This window comes from Oncorhynchus kisutch, linkage group LG2 (assembly GCF_002021735.2).
Source record: "Oncorhynchus kisutch isolate 150728-3 linkage group LG2, Okis_V2, whole genome shotgun sequence".
In the NCBI taxonomy this organism is placed as follows: Eukaryota; Metazoa; Chordata; class Actinopteri; order Salmoniformes; family Salmonidae; genus Oncorhynchus; species Oncorhynchus kisutch.
In genome coordinates, this window is record NC_034175.2 from 52,472,120 (window position 1) to 52,494,065 (window position 21,946).

Consider the following 21,946-nt stretch of genomic DNA (forward strand, 5'->3'; position numbering starts at 1 on the left):
AAACTCATTAAGACCTTACTGTAACAGAAAATTAGTTGGAAGTAGAATGCCTTTACAGTAACTCGGAACTGCGATGATGTGTTGGCCTGTGTGAGTGTCAGTTAGTGAGGCTGCAGCACTCTCTTTGTATCTCTGTCTCTGCAGAGTACCGGTCCTGTGGACCTGAGGAGTTTCGCTGTGGGGACGGCCGCTGCCTGCTGAGTGCTCAATGGGAGTGTGACGGCTACCCGGACTGTCCTGACGGATCTGACGAGCTGCCCCTGAACCTCAAATGCCTGGCTGCAGGTAATGTATTCTACTGCTGTTAGTACTTTCTGGCTGCAGCTGGTATAGTCTACTGCTGTTAGTACTTTCTGGCTCCAGCTGGTATAGTCTACTGCTGTTAGTACTTTCTGGCTCCAGCTGGTATAGTCTACTGCTGTTAGTACTTTCTGGCTGCAGCTGGTATAGTCTACTGCTGTTAGTACTTTCTGGCTGCAGCTGGTATAGTCTAGTGCTGTTTGCTTAGATACAGGTACTGTCTGCTGCTGTTTGGTTCTCTCTACAGTACCAATCTATCCATTACTGTCAGCAGTCTAACTAATAGAGGATAGAAACCAAAGATATGAAGACTGTACGAGTAAAACTTTCCAAATAGCATTCATCTTGAATAAAGTTAATCTGATTTACCAAAATGCAGTATAAAAAATAACTATCGGAAATACTTTTTGCTTCGCCATTGAGTTATAAATTACCTTCCAGGGAGTCTGTGCAACGGTTCATTCTTCATGTGTTCCAATGGACGCTGCATCTCTGAAGGGAGTCTGTGTGACAAGAAAGACGACTGTGGAGACAGGTCCGATGAGAAGAACTGCAACGTGAACGAGTGTCTGAATCGCAGAGTCAGTGGCTGTACACAGAACTGTCAGGAACTTGCTGTTGGATACAAGGTAGGAATTATCACGCTCGGGCCTTGATACACGCTCGGGCCAGTATTCCTCAGGTTTTATAAGTTCTTGATATCCAATCCTTAGTTCTGTCAGAGACAGATTGATAGGTGGACAGCTGTAACACGCTGGAGGGTTGCAGGTATTACCAATAATAATGTAGCCAAAACAATAGAAACGTTTTAAATAAGTACAGAACCTGAGTTTAATCAAGGAAACGGTATTGTTTCTGAAATATTTTGTATGCAGAAGACTGTAACACAGCACTGGTAAAGTGCCAACATTATTATCTCCTTATTTTCATGATTTAAATGATTGATTATGTTGTGCCTGAGACTATATTAGGCTTACCCACACAAGCTAAAAACACACAAACACAGTCAAGCAAGCACAGTCAATCCATCACAGAGTAAGGTTATACACACAGTACGGTAGGATCCTATCATCATATTGTATACACACCTATGCTATGGATACAAGTGATGAAATATGAGTAAATGGTTTTGGGAAGGCTTCCGTGCCAGCTCTCCAGGAGCGTGTTTGTTTGCTGGTCAAAGAGAAAGGCTGTGTCTCAAATGACACCCTATTCCCTAGTGTACTACTTTTTTTACCAAAGTCCAATGGGCCCTAGCTAGGGAATATGGTGCCATTTGAGCCACGGCCAGAGAGGACAGTTCTGCTGAGTGTTCTGAGGGGTGACTGTGCTATTCTGCTGTCTGGCCTGGATCCAGGGCACGGTCGTCACTCCGGGGTGACCCCACAGCCATCAGAGATGTCAGAATAACACACTCTGACCCTCACTCTGGGTTCTCCCCTTGCCCCCTCCTTGCCCCCCTCTTGCCCCCTCCTTGCCCACTGCTCTCTGCATTACAAAGTGACCAACAAGGATAGAGTAAAAAAGTGTTCCCTGACCTGGCTGTCTAGAGACTGAAGCATAACAGAGCTGGATGACCAGAGAGCACATCAACAGAGACCCCTAACTCATCCATCTGGCCTGAACAGATATATCAGCAGAAAGGCCTGGAAGGTTAGAACTGTAGATCAGAGAGGAATTTAAGCAGTGGCCAGGAACAGCTGATACAGTTATTTTGGGCTGGATTTGCTGAATGGCAGCCGCTTTAATTTATTTCGTATTGTTCTTCTGCCATGACATGTATGTCATCATACTGATGCCAGTGTTTTTTATTGGTCTTGTGTTATTTTGTGAGTAGATGTACTGGCAAATTGAGAAGTTAGATTTAAGTGAGTGTTGTTACAATTTACATTTGGAGCTGAATGTCCCGCATTTACTGTATCAACCAGCTGCTGCAATATCTTGAGTAAATAGACTACAATTTGTTAAATTTGTCTAGACTAAAATATGCTCCATTACTTCTCTGTTTGTGTGATGATCAGTGCAAGTGTTGGCCTGGATTCCGGCTGAAGGATGACGGGAAAACGTGTGTGGACGTTGATGAATGTTCCTCCAGCCTGCCCTGCAGCCAGCGTTGCATCAACACCTACGGATCCTTCAAGTGTCTGTGTGTGGACGGCTACGAAGCCCTGGAGCGCAGCCCCAACACCTGCAAGGCTCTCTCAGGTAAGGATATTCACGTCTTGGTAATTAGCTTGTAGTGTATTAACCTGCTGTCCGTCAGAATGGTTCTCTAGTGATGTACAGTATTTCACAAGAGCTGTTCTAAAGGATGTTTACCTATTTTCAGAAATGCCAAGCGTAGGACTGTAGAATACCAGTGCTGTACTGCAGTCTGATGGAATGGTTCCAGTGACACATTGGATTCCAGTGTTTTTTGTTTTTGTTTACCTTATTCTAAAGGACATTTGTTTGTTCTCTTCCTTTCAGTGGAGGAACCGTTTCTCATACTAGCAGATCATCATGAAATCAGGAAACTGAGTGTGGATGGATCAAACTATACCATTTTGAAACAGGTAAGAGGAAACCATATATCTACAAGATAATATAGAAAACATATATCTACACAAGTGAAAGTATTTGTTTTAAACTGATGCCAAAATATGCATACGGATCTTAGTCTGTCTGTCACTCTGTTTTGGAAAGATAAGACCGTCTCAGGGTAAAATGACAGAAACCAGAAGATCAAGTGCACACAATTAGATCTGTAACCATATCTGGTTTGCATATATTTATCCCTGTCAGTAAGATTACCTTGCTACTACCCTGCCATGTTGCATTTAGTTAAGATTTTACATTTGAGTCATTTAGCAGAAGCTTTTATCCAGAGAAACTTACAATTAGTGCATTCATAGTTGTCCTTGTCTTGTGTTTCACATGTCTCTGATTCATCTGCTGACTTTGACTGTTAATGAGAGAGAGGGGGAGAGAGAGAGAGAGATTAAAACCGGATCATGAAATGGAACCGTGAAACCTTAATGGTGCAACAATTAAGATCTGTATAGTGACACATCTGTTATAACAAGTGGCCCACAATACTGGCCCGTTGAAAACACCCTCATTTAGCCCTATTAATACTCTCTGCCTGCAAAGTGAGTCATTATGTAAATCAGTTAAATGTAACTGAAAGGTCGCTGGTTCAAATCCCAGAGTCAACTAGGTGAATAATCTGTAGATGTGCCCTTGAGCGATTAGCACTTAACTCTGCTTAACTGCTCTGGATGAAAGAATCTGCTAATTTACTAAGATGGAAACTGATAAATGTATGGTATATTGCATTTAATGTCTTTGTACAAAATACTGACACCTTTTCATGGATCACTGCCTAAGCTAATTGAATCATGTACGGTATCTTGTTTCTATTTTATTTATATTAATTTCAAAGTGCTCCAGGTTACTTAGATACAGGTATAGTTATTTGGAGAGATAATGGACTTTCTTACAGCAAATCAAATCAAATCAAATTTATTTATATAGCCCTTCGTACATCAGCTGATATCTCAAAGTGCTGTACAGAAACCCAGCCTAAAACCCCAAACAGCAAGCAATGCAGGTGTAGAAGCACGGTGGCTAGGAAAAACTCCCTAGAAAGGCCAATACCTAGGAAGAAACCTAGAGAGGAACCAGGCTATGTGGGGTGGCCAGTCCTCTTCTGGCTGTGCCGGGTGGAGATTATAACAGAACATGGCCAAGATGTTCAAATGTTCATAAATGACCAGCATGGTCGAATAATAATAAGGCAGAACAGTTGAAACTGGAGCAGCAGCACAGTCAGGTGGAAGTTGAAACTGGAGCAGCAGCATGGCCAGGTGGACTGGGGACAGCAAGGAGTCATCATGTCAGGTAGTCCTGGGGCATGGTCCTAGGGCTCAGGTCAGTTGAAACTGGAACAGCAGCATGGCCAGGTGGACTGGGGACAGCAAGGAGTCATCATGTCAGGTAGTCCTGGGGCATGGTCCTAGGGCTCAGGTCCTCCGAGAGAGAGAAAGAAAGAGAGAAGGAGAGAATTAGAGAACGCACACTTAGATTCACACAGGACACCGAATAGGACAGGAGAAGTACTCCAGATATAACAAACTGACCCCAGCCCCCCGACACATAAACTACTGCAGCATAAATACTGGAGGCTGAGACAGGAGGGGTCAGGAGACACTGTGGCCCCATCCGAGGACACCCCCGGACAGGGCCAAACAGCAAAATGTTCACTATGACTACAGTACTTCTCATTCCTATTTCATAGGAAATATCAGAAGCATTTTTAGCAGGGATATACGTGGGGTCGAGGTTGCCTAGCCTGACCTTTTTATGAAGAGGAGATGATAGTTGAGATGTTGTGTCAGAAAAGCCACAGCTGCTTGCTTCTTACAGAGAGAGCTCTGTATTACAGTATATACCCTGTGTACCATCTACGTTTAGGCATTACATTACATCATTTTGTCATTCTCCAGCTTGTCAACCTTCCAATTTCAATGTGATTCTTCACTCGCCCTCCCTGTGGGGGAGTCGACCTGCTCGTGTTGATTGACAGTGGGAAAAAGTGTTAGTAAGGTCCCTACGGAGAATCTATTTCAATCACGGTTAGGCCTCATCACCACTGTCATGTTAGCCACTTGAATCCCAGGTTCATTTTATGAATCACACACTCTGAGAATAGAACTTTAACCTGGGGGAATTCTATAGGGGCCTATTGAGAATCATCTCTTCCTCCTGACTCTGTTGAGTGGCCTGGCTGGCCTCAGCAGCAATCATTCACTTTAATCACTATGTTAGCATTAATGGAAGCTGAAGTGGGGGGGATCTGCATATGACCATCTCTACTAAGTAGCGCTGCTGTATTACCGTCTGGCTGACACTCCACTGACCTCGTGTCAGTGTATCAAACCATTACATGTTCAATTTAAGTCATGCCACTAATGATTTTATGTAAATCTGAGATGATGATCTAATCAGCATGTTACAGTTATTAACCCTTTTCATCAGATGGAATGTATCTGGACTTAATCACACTACAAATGCAGTTGAGTCATCTTACCATATCCATACTTTTCATACAATTAGGCCTACAATATACGTTATCATGCCTGATGATAGGCCTACATACAATAGGCCTACTTTGGACCTCTGTCTTTTCCTCCAATGAGCTGTTTGGCCTTAAGAGCTGCTCTGTCAGAGAGAGAGAGAGGAAAGAGAGGGCTCCCCTAGAGAGGTCCCTAAGGATACTGGCGCAGGCTGTCTTTGAGGGTGTTGATGATCTGATGAAGATGTCTGGTACAGCCTGTCAGATTCTCAGACACCTTATCATGGCACCTGCCGTGCAGCCCAGCAGAGGAGGTGCAATTGTTAAGGGAGTGTTTCCTATCTGACTGACAGGGGGTCTTCTGAACATGACAGCAAGAGATGTACCTCACTCTTATGTCTTTGATAGGATAGGGCTTCTCTTGGTAGTGCTTCAGTTTTCACTGGGTTTAAGAAAATAGCTGAAGGCAGTCACTGCATTTCGCAGGAGACTCATGCATGCTTTTATTACAAGCAGGCTTGACTACTGTAATGCTCTCCTGTCTGGTCTACCCAAGAAGGCTATTGGTCAACTGCAAAACATACAGAATGCTGCAGCACGGATACTGACCAAGATCAGACGGAGAGCACACAGTACACAGGTTTTAAAGTCTGCACTGGCTGCCTGTGAGTTTAGAATTCATGTTAAGATTATTTTAGTGTTTTTTAAATCAATACACGATTGTGCGCCCCAATACATGTCAGACATGCTTTTAAGTTATGTAACCAGTAGGTCCCTCAGGTCATCTGGCACTGCCCTCTTAACTATCCCAAAGCCTAGGAACAAGAGGCATGGAGAGGCAGTCTTTAGATGTTATGCCCCCAGCCTCTGGAATAGCCTGTCAGAGAACCTGAAGGGGGACTTAACTGTGGACATATTTTAAAGAGATCTTAAAACACATTTTTAGCATTGCTTTTCCTTGCGGTGCTTTTTAGTTGTTTACTTAGTTTCATTGTTTTGTATTTTATCTTGTTTGTTGTGAAGTAAATATTTCAGCATTTCTTTTCTTTGCTCATTTTCCGTGTGACCCAACTGAACTACATTCTACAGGTTAGCTAGACTCCTATCCCCAAGCGTGTGTGTCATATTTCATTACTCCCAGTCAAACAGATCAAGAAATATAAACATGTGCCCATTATAGCGCCACTGTGTGGTTGATCACAATGTCCTTGCATTGGTTTAGTCTTGACATTGTTTTGGAACATGTGTATCAAGTTGTTACAATATGAATATCTTGTGTGTGATTTATATGCATTTATGTGCCAGACCACGACCAGGTGAATGTTTATTGATAGAGTAGAGACCATGTTGTGTGAGATGCTAGCTTGTAAAATATTGCATTGAGAGACCTTGGGCCAAATATGCTGTATATGAAGGTTTGTGCAGATCAGTCACTCGGTGCCAGCAGAGTAACGTTTTAAGTGTTTTTTCCCCACAAAATTCTAAATGCCGTCTTTGAGGCAAATGTGTTCCTTATGAGTAGAGAGACCTATGTACCTATTTGACTCTAGGTCAAATGGGGCATGCCGTTGCATGAGAGCGTGTGATTCATGGGCCTTTACTATCATGCCAATTTGCACCCTCCTAGGCCATCTCACAGAAATTTCTAGATTTCACCAAATCTTTGGAGAACCGGAATAATGAACATCAACAAATACAGTAGGGTGTCAACCAGCTTGGCTGCTTGGAACCCTAGCTAAATCTAAATGTGTTGACCGGCCTGTATGTGTGGATTACTTACATTTGTGAATCATCCACTTCCAGAGTCTCACTGAAGAATATGCCCTCACTTACAGTATACATATAATGCTTTCGAGAAAGTATTCAGACCCTTTGACTTTTTCCACATTTTGTTATGTTACAGCCTGATTCTAAAATAGATTAAATCGTTTTTTTCCCCCTCAATCTACACACCAAAAAACTATAATGACAAAGCAAAAACAGGTTTTTAGAATTTTGTAAATGCATATATATTTTTTTTTACTGAAATATCACATTTATATATTGTAAGTATTTAGATCCTTAACTCAGTACTTTGTTGAAGCACCTTTGGCAGCAATTATAGCCTTGAGTCATCTTGGGTATGACGCTACAAGCTTGGCACATCTCTATTTAGGGAGTTTCTCCCATTGTTCTTTGCAGATTCTCTCAAGCTCTGTTGGGTTGGATGGGGAGCGTTGCTGCTCAGCTATTTTCTGGTCTCTCCAGAGATGTTCAATTGGGTTCAAATCCGGGCTCTGGCTGGGCCACTCAAGGACATTCAGAGACTTGTCCCGAAGCCACTACTGCGTTGTCTTGGCTGTGTGCTTAGTGTCGTTGTCCTGTTGGAAGGTGAACTTTCGCCACAGTCTGAGCGCTCTGGAGCAGGTTTTAATCAAGGGTCTCTCTGTACTTTGCTCTGTTCATCTTTCCCTCGATCCTGACTAGTCTCCCAGTCCCTGCCGCTGAAAAACATCCCCACAGCATGATGCTGTCACCATGATGCTTGACCGTAGGGATGGTGCCATGTTTCCTCCAGACGTGACGCTTGGCATTCAGGCCAAAGTGTTCAATCTTGGTTTCATCAGAGCAGAGAATCTTGTTTCTTATGGTCAGAGTCCTTTAGGTACCTTTTGGCAAACTCCAAGTGGTCTGTCATGTGCTTTTTCCTGAGGAGTGGCATCCGTCTGGCCACTCTACCAGAAAGACCTGATTGGTGGAGTGCTGCAGAGATGGTTGTCCTTCTGGTAGGTTCTCCCATATCCACAGAAGAACTCTGGAGCTTTGTCAGAGTGACCATCAGGTTCCTGGTCACCTCCCTAACCAAGGCCCTTCTCTGCCGATTGCTCAACTTCTTGCTCCTAACTTCTTCCATTTAAGAATGATGGAGGCCACTGTGTTCTTGGGGACCTTCAATGCTGCAGAAATGTTTTGGTACTCTTTCCCAGATCTGTGCCTCGACACAATCCTGTCTCAGAGTTCTAGAACAATTCCTTCAACCTTATTGTCATGGATTTCTTCATCTGAACGAGAGGCGGACCAAAGCTCAGCGTGGTTGTTTTGATTCATGTTTTAATAAATCCCTTCACATGAACAAACTAACAAAAACAAGAAATGTGAAAACTCAAAACAGCCCTATCTGGTGCAAAACACAAAGACAGGAACAATCACCCACAAACACACAGTGAAACCCAGGCTACCTAAGTATGATTCTCAATCAGAGACAACTAATGACACCTGCCTCTGATTGAGAACCATACTAGGCTGAAACATAGAAATACCCAAATTATAGAAAAGCAAACATAGACTGCCCACCCAACTCACGCCCTGACCATACTAAATAAATACAAAACAAAGGAAATAAAGGTCAGAACGTGACACTCATGGCTTAGTTTTTGCACTGACATGCACTGTCAACTGTGGGAGCTTTTTTAGACAGGTGTGTGCCCTTCAAAATCATGTCCAATCAATTGAATTTATCACAGGTGTACTCCAATCAAGTTGCCGAAACATCTCAAAGATGATAAATGGATACAGGATGCATCTGAGCTCAATTTCGAGTCTCATAGCAAAGGGTCTGAATATTTATGTAAATAAAGTATATCTGTTTTTTTTTATTATACATTTGCAAAAATGTTTTAAAAAAAATGTTTTCGCTTTGCCATTATGGCGTGTTGTGTGTACATTGAGGATTTTTATTTATTTAATCATTTTAGAATAAGGCTGTAACATAACAACATGTGGGGAAAAATCAAGGCATCTGAATACTTTCCGAATGCACTCTACTTTCTTATTTGGTTCATGGGGGAATTGTTCATGTCTGACTATTTACTGTTTGTTTCCTGCATATGTTTCTATGTGGCTTGTATATGTAATGTCTGAACTGCATTAAGATTTTCCTTTTTTCAGACAATAAATGTCAATTGAATCTAATAATTTCTCTCTTGTTTCTACAGGGCCTGAACAATATCATCCACATAGACTTTGACTACAAGAAGGAGTTCATCTACTGGATAGACTCTTCCAGACCCAGTGGACGGAGGATCAACAGAATGAGACTCAATGGGAGTGACCTTAAGGTACTGCTGCTAGGGGGTTCGTCAATGCCCCTGAATGCCCCTACCATATGCTACCTACCTTATGCCATTTTACCCCTGAGAGCTTGCTCCCATGCCCCATGCCCCATTTCCCTCTCACCATCCTCTCATGCCCAGCTGGCTTCTTTTATGTAGATGAGGATCATCCTGCAGTGCACACTGCGGTGTGAATGAACTTAGTGTCCCAATGGTACCCTATACCTTATCTAGTACACTGGTCAAAATGATGGGCCCTGGTCAAAAGTACTGCACGATAAAAGGAATAGAGTGTCATTTGGGATGCATCATTCAATGGATTTAGAGGTTGTAAATGTCATTGCTCCCAGTTGATAATTGATTAATTTCATCCTGTTTATAGGCAGGCATCATAATGGACTTGTATCATTCACTGAGACAGTAAACAGTGAGGGAACACTGTAATCAATGCCTATTAACAATACAACAATTAGCTGAACGCAACAGGTCTGTAACATAACAGCTTTTCTCTGGCTTAATCATGGAGGTCCGTTCGGGTCATGGGATTGGAGCCCAGAACATGCAGACGTCACAGGAACACCTGGTGGCTGCCCCGTCGCTCCCCGTTCTCTCAACTCATTAGAATTAGTGTGTGGGGGGCAGGAGGCTCATTCAGCTCAATTACACCCAGTCTGTGTCCCAAATGATACTCTTGTTCCCTATGTAGTACACTACTTTTGACCAGGACTGATAGGGCTCTGGTCAAAAGGGTGCCATTTTGGATACTGACCCAGTAGTCCTTGTTTTCCACACTGTCAACACCACCATGCCAGCCTGCCACAGCTCAGAACCAGCTAAAGGGTTTGCGATAGATCTGTAGTTTTAGCATGGGGGTTAATTAAGAGAACAGTGACTAATGTGGTTGATAGTCTAGCAATAGCCTAACAATATGACTTATTTTATGGCAAAGACAGGGAGAAGGCAAAGCTGGGGATTTGTGCTTATGTACTACAAGGCAAGTTAATCCCCGTTAAATGAAGAGCATATGTTTCTTCTCTTTTCAGGCATGGAAAATTGTTATTTTTAATTTTTTTTTAGATATAGCAGTACCATATTTAGACTTACAGGAAAGGATGAGGGTTTTTCTTCGTATATTAATGTTTTTTCTTTGGCATTGTTTGACAATGCAATTTAGACAATTATGTTATAAATAGACCCCTGGGTTATAGGTAATGTTATAACTAAACATAACCTAACATCTTAATTAACAATTAGGTACATCTGTTGCTATGGGGTAATGATGTTAGGGACAATACAGGATGAATCCCAATAATTGTTTGCCAAAATAATAATTACTTGCCAAATATGTAATTATCCTAGTTATAGGTAACAATACTTCATATGAACTGCCTTCATTATTACACATATTATTTGTTAATTGTGGAAATAAATTAAGATATGCAAGATTTTTTGTTATATATACAGTACCAGTCAAAAGTTTAGCAGAGACTTAAATAAGATTGAGGTCATTTTTGATTATGTCATCCAATTAAGTCAGGCAAGTCAGTTAAGAACATATCCTATTTACAATGCCAAACCCAGACGATGCTGGGCCAATTGTGCGCCGCCCTATGGGACTCCCAATCACGGCAGGATGTGATGCTGCCTGAATTCAAACCAGGGACTGCAGTGACGCGTCTTGCACTGAGATGCAGTGCCGTAGACCACTGCACCACTCGGAGCCCAATTGCTGGCAGCTTCATTAAATAGTACCCGCAAAACACCAGTCTCAATGTCAACAGTGAAGAGGCGACTCCGGGATGTTGGCCTTCTAGGCAGAGTTGCAAAGAAAAAGCCTTATCTCAGACTGGCCAATAAAAAGAAAAGATTAAGATGGGCAAAAGAACACAGGCACCGGACATAAGAGCATCCCGGAGTCACCTCTTATCATTGAGACGGGTGTTTTGCAGGTACTATTTAATGAAGCTGCCTGTTGAGGACTTGTGAGGTGTCTGTTTCTCGAACTAGACACTCTAATGTACTTGTCCTCTTGCTCAGTTGTGCACCGGGGCCAACCACTCTTTCTATTCTGGTTAGGGCCAGTTTGCGCTGTTCTGTGAAGGGAGTAGTACACAGCATTGTACGAGATCTTTCGTTTCTTGGCAATTTCTCGCATGGAATAGGCTTCATTTCGCAGAACAAGAATAGAAAGCTCTTTGTTTCTGGCCAGTTTGAGCTTGTAATCGAACCCACAAATGCCAATGCTCCAGATACTCACCTAGTCTAAAGAAGGCTAGTTTTCTAATGATCAATTAGCCTTTTAAAATGATAAACTTGGATTAGCTAACAACGTGCCATTGGAACACAGGAGTGATGGTTGCTGATAATGGGCCTCTGTACGCCTATGTAGATATTTCATTTTTCTTTTTAAATCTTCCCTTTCCAGCTACAATAGTCATTTACAACATTGATGGGATGGCGTATCGCTGCAGAATGCTGTGGTAGCCCTGCTGTTTAAGTGTGACTTGAATTCTAAGTAAATCACACAGTGTCACCAGCAAAGCACCCCCACACCATCACAACTCCTCCTCCATGCTTCACGGTGGGAACCACACATTCATATATCATCCGTCCACCTACTCTGTGTCTCACAAAGACACGGTGGCTGAAACCAAAAATCTCAAATTTGTATTCATCAGACCAAAGGACAGATTTCCACCGGTCCAATGTCCATTGCTTGTGTTTCTTGGCCCAAGCAAGTCTCTTCTTATTGGTGTCCTTTAGGAGTGGTTTCTTTGCAGCTAATCGACCATGAATGTGACATGGTGATGTGGACCCTGGATCAGAGAAGAGACCAGATGAGGAGTCAGTGGTTAAGGATAAACATAATACTTTACTCGCAGGATCACAGTACACTTAAAAAACAACAAAGACTAAATCTCGAAAACTCACTCAGGAAACGACCACACACGGCAAAAAATGCAAGCTCCTGCAAAGGACAACAGAAAACACACCTCTTTTAACAGGGAAATCATAATGAGTAAATAGGACACACCTGAGTTTTGTTCATGTCTCTGCTGCCCTCTGGTGACCGGTGGAACCATGACAATGAAGGGCTGATTCACGCAGTCTCCTCTGAACAGTTGATTTTGAGATGTCCCTTATTTGAACTCTGTGAAGCATTTATTTGGGCTTCAATTTCTGAGGCTGGTAACTGTAATGAACTTATCCTCTGCAGCAGAGGTAACTCTGAGTCTTCCTTTCCTGTGGTAGTCCTCATGAGAGCCAGTTTCATCATAGCGCTTGATGGTTTTTGCAACTGCACTTGAAGAAATTTTCCTCATTGACTGACCTTCATGTCTTAAAGTAATGATGGACTGTTGTTTCTCTTTTCTTATTTGAGCTGTTCTTGCCATAATATGGACTTGGTCTTTTACCAAATAGGGCTATCTTCTGTATACCACCCCTATCTTGTCACAACAACACTGATTGGATGAAACACATTAAGAAGGAAAGAAATTCCACAAATTAACTTTTAACAAGGCACACCTTTTAATTTATATTCATTCCAGGTGACTACCTCATGAAGCTGGTTGAGAGAATGCCAAGAGTGTGCAAACCTGTCATCAAGGCTAAGGGTGGCTACTTTGATTTGTTTAACACTTTTTTTGTTACTACATGATTCCATTTGTGTAATTTAATAGTTTTGATGTCTTCACTATTATTCTGCAATGTAGAAAATGGCAAAACATAAAGAAAAACCATTGAATGAGTAGGTGTGTCCAAACTTGACTGGTACTGAATATATTTTTAAAATAACTGTTTACAATTGAGGTGAGGGTGTTGGAAATGCTTTTGTCAGTTTATCTGCTTCTGTTGTGTGGGATGGGTCCCAATAAAGGATGGGTCCCAATATCCCAAAGGCCCTAAGATAGAGGTGGACAGGGATGGTCTGCCAGACAATCCAACTTTGGATGGAGGGAGATTTTATCGGGTGGAATAGTGGAGAACAATTGGAGGTTTACTCAGTAGCAATGCAAATACTATGGTACTGCTACAGTATATGGACACTCATTCATTATGGTAATTTGTTATGGTAAGTTTACAAACATATATTATGATAAATAGAATTAACACTTGTATCTCATTATGGTAAATGGTGAAATACGTATAGCCAGTTGCCAGTTGTAATTGTACAATTTTAGATTAGGTTTTGTGGAATAAGGTTTGAGGTGGGCAAAATATACTTCTTCCATGGTTAAAGAAACTCAAAAGGGGTGATGACATTAACAAAAATTTTGATCCAAATGAGCAAATTGTACAAACATCTGCAAGGTAGATGGATTATTTTAAATATGTTATTGGACCATAAACAGATTTGTACATTTAATCGAAGCCTATTGGCTGACAGCTTAATTTTAACCAGGACAAAATCATTTATAGCTGACTTTTTCCAATATAATATACCGTTTTTACAGCAGATCCCCTTATTGTGTTGGAAACTTTTAAATGTGCTATGCAATTCAATACTGATCTTTTAAAACAAAAGCAATTTAGGTCAAAATAATTCATATTAACAAAGGAAATAGAGGGGCCAATAGAGGGACCAACAGTACAGTGGATAGCAATAAAAACTGTACAATAGAGACATAGAATACGTTAGAGGAAAAACTAAAAGAAATGGAGGAACTTATTTAAGTAAGATTCATATATTATAAAAATATAGCAAACTGTATGGACTATAGGGAAAAGTGCATCAAATTCCTTTTTAATATTCAACATAGAAATTCTACCAAAAATAATTTTTGGGATGAATTTCTTGATGCAATTAAAGCTGTAAGTCGGGGAAAACTCCAGGGCTTGATGGCATACCAGTTAAGGTACATCAAACTGTTGTTTAATGTACTCAGAGGACCGATATTAGCATGTTTTAACCACTCCTATAATAATTGTAGATTATCAGATCATCACCCAGGTCTGATTTCATTATTACTGAAACAGGACACAAGTAGTAAATATAAAGATCCAGCCCATAAAAAAAAAATTGAGGCCCTTTACACTTCAGTGTTGTGACGCAAAATGCATAGCGCATAGTAGTAAACAGGTATTGTCGGATATTATTCATCCTAATCAGACAGGTTTTTTACATGGACAATACATTGGAGATAAAATAAGGACAAGTACTGGAAACAATAGAACACTATGAACAATCTGGGAAACCAGACCTGGTATTCATAGCTGACTTTGAAAAGGCTTTTGAATAAGTACGACTGGAATTGATATATGAATGCCTGGAATATTTACATGTTGGGGAATCTCTGATAAAATGGGTTAAAGTTGTGTATCCTTACCCCAGGTGTAAAATAGTAAATAATGGCTACTTCTTAGAAAGTATTAAACTGTTAAGAGGAGTTAAACAAGGTTGTCCACTATCATCATATCTATTTATTATGGCCATCGATATGTTAGCTATTAAAATCAAATCCAACAATAATATTAAGGGGCTAGAAATCCCAGGGCTTAAAAAGAAAGGCGTCATGGTACGCTGATGATTCATGGTTTCTTTTAAATCCACAATGTGGATCCCTCCACAGCCTCATAGAATATCTAGATAATGTTTCCAACCTCTCTGGATTACAACCAAATTGTGATGTGTACTATACACAGGCAGTGGCAGTACAGGTAGATGAGGAAAAGGAGGTAGCCGGCAGCAGCAAGTCGAGACAGAAATTAGTTTAGACAAAGATGACAGCTAGCAGCGATCAACTAGCCAGCCAGCCAACAGTGGCTTTTATTCCACATGTCACAAATAAACCAACTTGTACATGATTTAATTTGCCCTAAGTTTCTACACACTGGACTGAAAATCACTATAGACCCCACCAACCAGGGATTCTGTAATTCTGTCATGATAGAATGTGCACACTGTGAAGGTGATTGTGATGCATTTAGGAGGAGTGTTTACACTTCCTCCAGGCTGCAGGAATGCTCAAGGGGAGATGTGGCATTTGACATAAATGTGAGGATGGTTCTTCTAGCCCACGAACTTGGACTCGGTTATGCTGTACTTAAGAACATAAGAAAAGTTCTAGGGATTTCTTCCTTGCATCTCAGCTCATATCAGAGACATAACAGGAGAGTGACAGGTAAATAAAAGGGGAGGGTAGCACATTATTGTCAGGTGACTTGCTGTGTACAGATTTCCTTGCTCCAGCAAATGTATTCAAAGTGAGTAATAGGAAAACATAACTATACAATGAGACTGTCGCATAGGCCTACAGTGTCATATGGCTGTAGCCTACTGTGATTACTGAGAAATTAGCTTTACATTAAGTAAATACATATTGATATGCTAATATTTACATAGGGTAACAAGCTGACATTTAGTAATGCAATTATGACTAATGTCGACAGACGTCATAATAAATACTTTAGTTGCAGAGACTCAGAGAGGGCCACAGTCAATGGAGAGTGCTACAAAGATAATTAGAAGAGCATATGCAGATATAGACCCAGACATAGCAGATTTGCTGAAGGAGGATGAGGATGCCAACATAGACATTCATGTTTCCTTTGATGGCACTTGGCACAAGAGAGGATTCACTTCCAACTACGGGATAGGTGTGTGCATAGACATTGTAACAGGTCTAGTGATAGACTATGAGGTGTTGTCTTCTTTCTGCCATGCATGTGTGATGAAAAGGAAAAGTGGAATTAGTGAGGAGGAGTTCAGGGAATGGAAGGATTCACATGCAGATGACTGTGCTCAAAACGTCTCAGGTTCGAGCAAAGCAATGGAGCAGGAAGCAGCTAAATGCATGTGGGCCAGATCAGTCAGTCGCCACCACGTTCGTAACATCCAGATTCTCTCAGATGGTGACAGTACTGCATACAAGACAGATGTCAAATTAGATCCCTACCCAGGAATTGAGATAGGGAAACTAGAATGCATCAATAATGCCCACAAGAGGATGGGAACAGCGCTTCGTAAACTTAGTTCAGAGAAACACCTCGGTGGGAGAGTTGTAGGGAAACTCACTGCACAAAAGTGTAAGAGTCTACAAAACTATTACAGGGGTGAGATTCTTTATTACCAGGGTGATGAAGAGGGCATGAAGAATGCTATCTGGGCTGGTCTTGTCCATTCCATGTCAACAGACAAAATCCCTATTCACGGTAGATGCTCATCATCTTGGTGCTGGTATCAGCGAACCCTAGAAAATGGTGAAGATCCACCCAGTCACAAAAACCATGGAGGCCATACTTTTTTGAATAGAGAGGTTGCACAGAAAATGGTACCTCTATGTCATAGGATGTCAAATGATAACCTTCTCAAAAGAATGCAGCACGGAGGATCCCAGAATGCAAATGAATGTCTGAACTCTGTAATATGGTCGCAATGCCCCAAAACTATCTTTGTGGGCAAAAAAAGCCGACAAATTGTGGCTTGACATCACTTTCGTGACCCTGGAAGCAATCAGAGAGCAGGATGCGAGGCATGTTGTGAGAGATGATGCTGCTTCAACAGAGTGTGCCAAGCGTAGACGCAGGTCCAATGACAAAGTCAAGAAAGTAAAGCAGCACCAGCAACAACTCAGGGGGCCTTACATATGGGGCAGGCATAGCTGATTAATGTTCTGTACATTTCAACAGCCATACAAAATCCTTGTAAGTGACAAGTTGAGCAAAGTGATATGAGAATTTGCTCAAAACTGTATATTTGCCCAACAGACCAGTATACAAAGCATATGCTCTATTGCTTGAAACAAATGTATTAAACGTACTAATGTATTTGTAAAAGGTATATTTTATGTTTGTCAGTTTAGAAGTGATATAGGAATAAGAGTTGAATTAATGTGACGTAAATGGTCATATTTATGGAAAGTACATTTTAATTGCATTAGCCTATCTTTATCGGCCATTTTCTCAAAATTACACTCAAAGCACCAATTAAATTTTCTCAGTCTTCCAAGGACGTACATTCACATTATTCCACACACAGGTTCATAGGTCTTATAGTCAGACTTTTACAGAGGCTTTTTTTAATATCTTGTGTCGTTTTGATTTTAAGTGTCATTTTATCTGTAAATATATGCAAAATATGCATCTGTCAGACATGTGAATAGTGTTTTTAAATAATTCCATGAAAATACAATATTTTGATTAACTGATCTGTAAAAGTCTGACCATTTGAGTGTCTTATCACAATAAAAACAAATCTATCCAAACTGGTTCTCTAGCAGATTGGTAAGAATGTCTCACCCCATGTTCAAGACTATACAAAGAAAGTTTTTCGGTTATTTGAAAATGAAATCATCTCCAAAATATCACTTTTTAAAACAAGACAGAGGAAGTTAGTAGTTTAACCTACCAGAAAAGACAGAACAAATATTACAACAAATATGGTTCAACTCAAACATACTAATTGATTTAAAAAAACATTGTTTTGGAATATTGTTTTTTTTAAATCAATTAGTATATTTGGTTTAACCATAATATTTGTTGTAATATTTGTTCTGTCTTTTCTGTTAGGTTAAACAACCAACTTTCTCTGTCTTGTTTTAAACATTGCTCTGGCAATTTCCTTTCTTTTCGGCGTCAGACCAATGCCTACTTCTCACGTAAAACATGTTTTTGTTTTTAATTATATTGTGCTGACAGAACATCCTAGATCTTACCTACCTTTCCAAGGTACCTACCTTTCCAAGCCTACCTTTCCAAGATCTTACCTAGCTTTCCAAGCCCTTAGCAAGCCTCCAACGTGTGCCCCTATGGTCGTTGACTCTGTTCCAACAGGATGTTAAAGTATAATTAAAGGTAATCGGAGGCACAAGAGGTGATTTGTAGTCAGAATACATGTCAGAGCCAAAGGCAGCGCCTCCAGTGAGATCCACATAATAATGGAGCCAGCCCACCTAAGTGTAAGACAGAGAACACCATTATGTTGGCTCAGTTATGTTTGAAATACTTAACATCTTTTATCTTGATGGTGATTATAGTTCTATGCTCATTGTCTGTAGTCAGCAGGTGTGAATTGATTCATCTGTGGGTGGTTGAAATACTGAGAAACCTCTCTCTGAAGACCATGCAGAGGAGAAAGGGTGTTTCACATAAAAGCAATTCTATGCCATTAAAGAACCATCAGAGGCATCCATGTTGTGGTGTACTTTCAAAATGGTAAACAAGCACAAACAACACTTTCTTGTTGCGAGGTAAAGATTTTCCAGGATTAAAGGTGATCAAATATGTTGTGTGGATTCATCAGATTAGTGCGTTTTCTTGACATTTCACATGAGTTAACCTTCATTTTCACACGAAGCAGTCTTTTAAACGTCCTGAACAGTCATTCTGAAAAGTACTTTTTCTCTCATCTCTAACTACCAGGAAGTTTGAAAAGACAGGCTGAGTGGGCGGGGAGCTTATATTTATGAGCTCGCCTTGACTGACAGCTCTTTGAAATGCCTATGTCAAGCAACTTGGATGCAGTGACCAAAGTTGCAGTAAAATCATCTCAAGCTAATTTGGTGATACACAAAGTTACTCAAACAATATATATCTTAAAAAGATGAGAGAGGCCTGTAATTTTCATCATAGGTACATATGACATATGTACATACGACAGACAAAATGAGAAAAAGAAATCCAGAAAATCACTGTATGATTTGTATATATATATTATTTTTTTGGGGGGGGGGTTCTGTATCTGTGCATGAGTCTTTTGTACAAAATTGTACAAAATAAGTAATTCCCATTTGAGAGGCAACTCAAGGAGATTAACCTTCAACATTCAGAATCTTGTTCAGTACATGAGAGCAAATGTAGTCATGACAGCCACAGTTTTCTTATACGCATGAGTTTACAGGTTTTTGCTAACACCTAATTCAAATAATTGGGGTCTAAATTTTAAGACTTGCACACAGTACAATTCCCTGGGACAGAAATTACGTCTGTATTTCAGAATGAGCTTCATAAATTACGATGTCCTGACAAATCTGCATGATAAACTACAACATGGGTTAATCTATGTCTATCTAACATTGAAATGTTGCACACTCCTGAATAATGTCCTAGGATATAGTGATTATTCTGTTGGATGGAAGGTTCACAACAAATTCTTTACATATGCACGATGTCATGTTGGGATTTCCTTCAACCTGGAACAAGCTGAGACAAGGTGGTGAGAAATTAACCTCACTGCTCAAATTTCAGGGCTGGTTCAAGTTGGTAAAGCCACAACTGTCTTTATAATAGAATTGCATCAAAAATTGATTTTGTTATATATAAATCTCCTGTTTGGCATGTCTCTTGTAATCCGGTTCACAGCCGCAATGATGGATGTGTTGACTTGACAAATGTGTCTGAGTTTTGAACGACCCTTCACCCCCTTTTGTTCTATGCTGGCTGAAGACCTAGCTAGCCAGTAACTAGCTAATACCAGACACATATTAAAGGGGAAACATACAGTATAAGTATCTTTGCCATAGATGAATAAGGTAAACTTTTCATTATATTTACTGACACCCTACAGTCAAATATTGGCACCAGTAGAATAGCTATATATACCACGCCCTCTCTGCAAACACTCCTTCTCCGGTGTTGGTTACAAGGCGGAACTTACTTAAATCAGGTTAGAGAATATCTTGTTGCCATTGGTGTATTAAAATGAGAGTTAACGTGATGTTACCTTGTTCCCTTAATCATAAATCAAAGTGTTTGACATGGGGAGGGGACGACTAACTTTATGATCAAACTTTATCAATGTAGAAGTAACAGTCATTTTTCAGACTTTGGTCATCGTCCTTTGATCTGGTTTCCTTTAAATATCATCCAATTTCATGAAAAACATTATTTTGACAGTTGATGACCTTTTAAATCAATGCAACAAGAATAGAGGGGCTATTAGAATATCACAGGCTCTACTTAATGTGTTGAATATTAACCACTTTCTCCCTCTGTCTTTTTACCTTCTTCAGAGCGCCTTTTTCTGATGGAAAACAAAATCTGTTACATTTTGGAGACTATTTAAAGCTCCAGTTTAGTCTAAATTACTGCTTAGGGTACAGCCTAGTCGTCTTGGCAAGGCTATATTTCTCTTGCAAGTGATGATAAAGTAGACCTCAAAGTGCATCATGTCCTTTAATGGCAGATTGCATGGGTGTTCTTGGGTTATAAATAGTGTTTCAAAGTACCAGTTTCATGTGCCAGCTGGCACTATCATTGTTTATTCAAAACAACTGGTTTGCTAATTCAAAAGCTGCCTGAAATGAGAGACATTGACTGAGTTACTGTAGGATGCTACCATCATTAAGATTAGGTTTTTCACTTGTTTCAGGCATTAATCATATAATGAGTGTTTAGTTTGTTGTTGTCATTGTCTCTGCTAGTTGTTTATACCCCCCTCTCCTTTTCACCAGATAGTCCATCGTACAGCCGTCCCCAGTGCACTGGCCCTGGACTGGATAGGGAAGAACCTGTACTGGTGTGACATCGAGAGGAAGAGCCTGGAGGTGTCTAAAGCTAACGGCCTGTACCCCTCTGTCCTGGTCAGCACTGGTATCAGGAACCCCACTGACCTGGCCCTGGATCCACAGTCAGGGTACTCTATCAGACACTTTGACCTCTATCCTCTGACCTCTTACCCTAACCCCACTGACCTGGCCCTGGATCCACAGTCAGGGTACAGCCGCAGAACAGGAGAGAGAGACAGAGACAGAGAGACAGAGAGGAGAGAGAGAGAGAGAGAGAGAGAGAGAGAGAGAGAGAGAGAGAGAGAGAGAGAGAGAGAGAGAGAGAGAGAGAGAGAGAGAGAGAGAGAGAGAGAGAGAGAGAGAGAGAGAGAGAGAGAGAGAGAGAGAGAGAGAGAGAGAGAGAGAGAGAGAGAGAGAGAGAGAGAGAGAGAGAGAGAGAGAGAGAGAGAGAGAGAGAGAGAGAGAGAGAGAGAGAGAGAGAGAGACTATTGCAACATAAATAGTGGAAACAAACTGATATCTTTCAGACAGATAAGATCTAAACCAGGCCAGAACTTGTCGGTGCAGACCAATTTGTGTTTCCAATCTCTCTAAAAGGATGTGGTGATCGATGGTATCAAAAGCAGCACTAAGGTCTAAGAGCACGAGAACATATGCAGAGCCTTGGTCTGATGCCATTAAAAGGTCATTTACACCTTCACAAGTGCAGTCTCAGTCTAAAACCAGACTGAAGTGTTTCGTATACATTGTTTGTCTTTAGGAAGGCAGTGAGTTGCAGCTTTTTCCCCAAAAAAATTGAGAGGAGTGGGAGATTCAATATAGGCCGATAGTTTTTTATATTTTCTGGGTCAAGGTTTGGCTTTTTCAAGAGAGGCTTTATTACTGCTACTTTGAGTGAGTTTGGTACACATCCGGTAGATAGAGAGCCGTTTATTATGTTCAACATAGGAGGGCCAAGCACAGGAAGCAGCTCTTTCAGTAGTTTAGTTGGAATAGGGTCCAGTATGCAGCTTGAAGGTTTAGAGGCCATGACTATTTTCATCAATGTGTCA

At 40.8% G+C, this 21,946-nt stretch overlaps 1 protein-coding gene across 1 annotated transcript in view; it reads left to right on the plus strand.

Annotated features, from left to right (window-relative positions):
• The window catches only part of lrp1bb (low density lipoprotein receptor-related protein 1Bb), a 297,890-nt gene that overhangs the window by 229,815 nt on the left and 46,129 nt on the right, over positions 1 to 21,946 (plus strand). The window contains exons 54-59 of the mRNA XM_031802153.1: positions 145 to 285; positions 742 to 929; positions 2,322 to 2,505; positions 2,770 to 2,855; positions 9,331 to 9,453; positions 20,841 to 21,022. Of these exons, the coding sequence (XP_031658013.1) occupies positions 145 to 285; positions 742 to 929; positions 2,322 to 2,505; positions 2,770 to 2,855; positions 9,331 to 9,453; positions 20,841 to 21,022 (904 nt within the window). The remainder of the gene's footprint in view (positions 1 to 144; positions 286 to 741; positions 930 to 2,321; positions 2,506 to 2,769; positions 2,856 to 9,330; positions 9,454 to 20,840; positions 21,023 to 21,946) is intronic.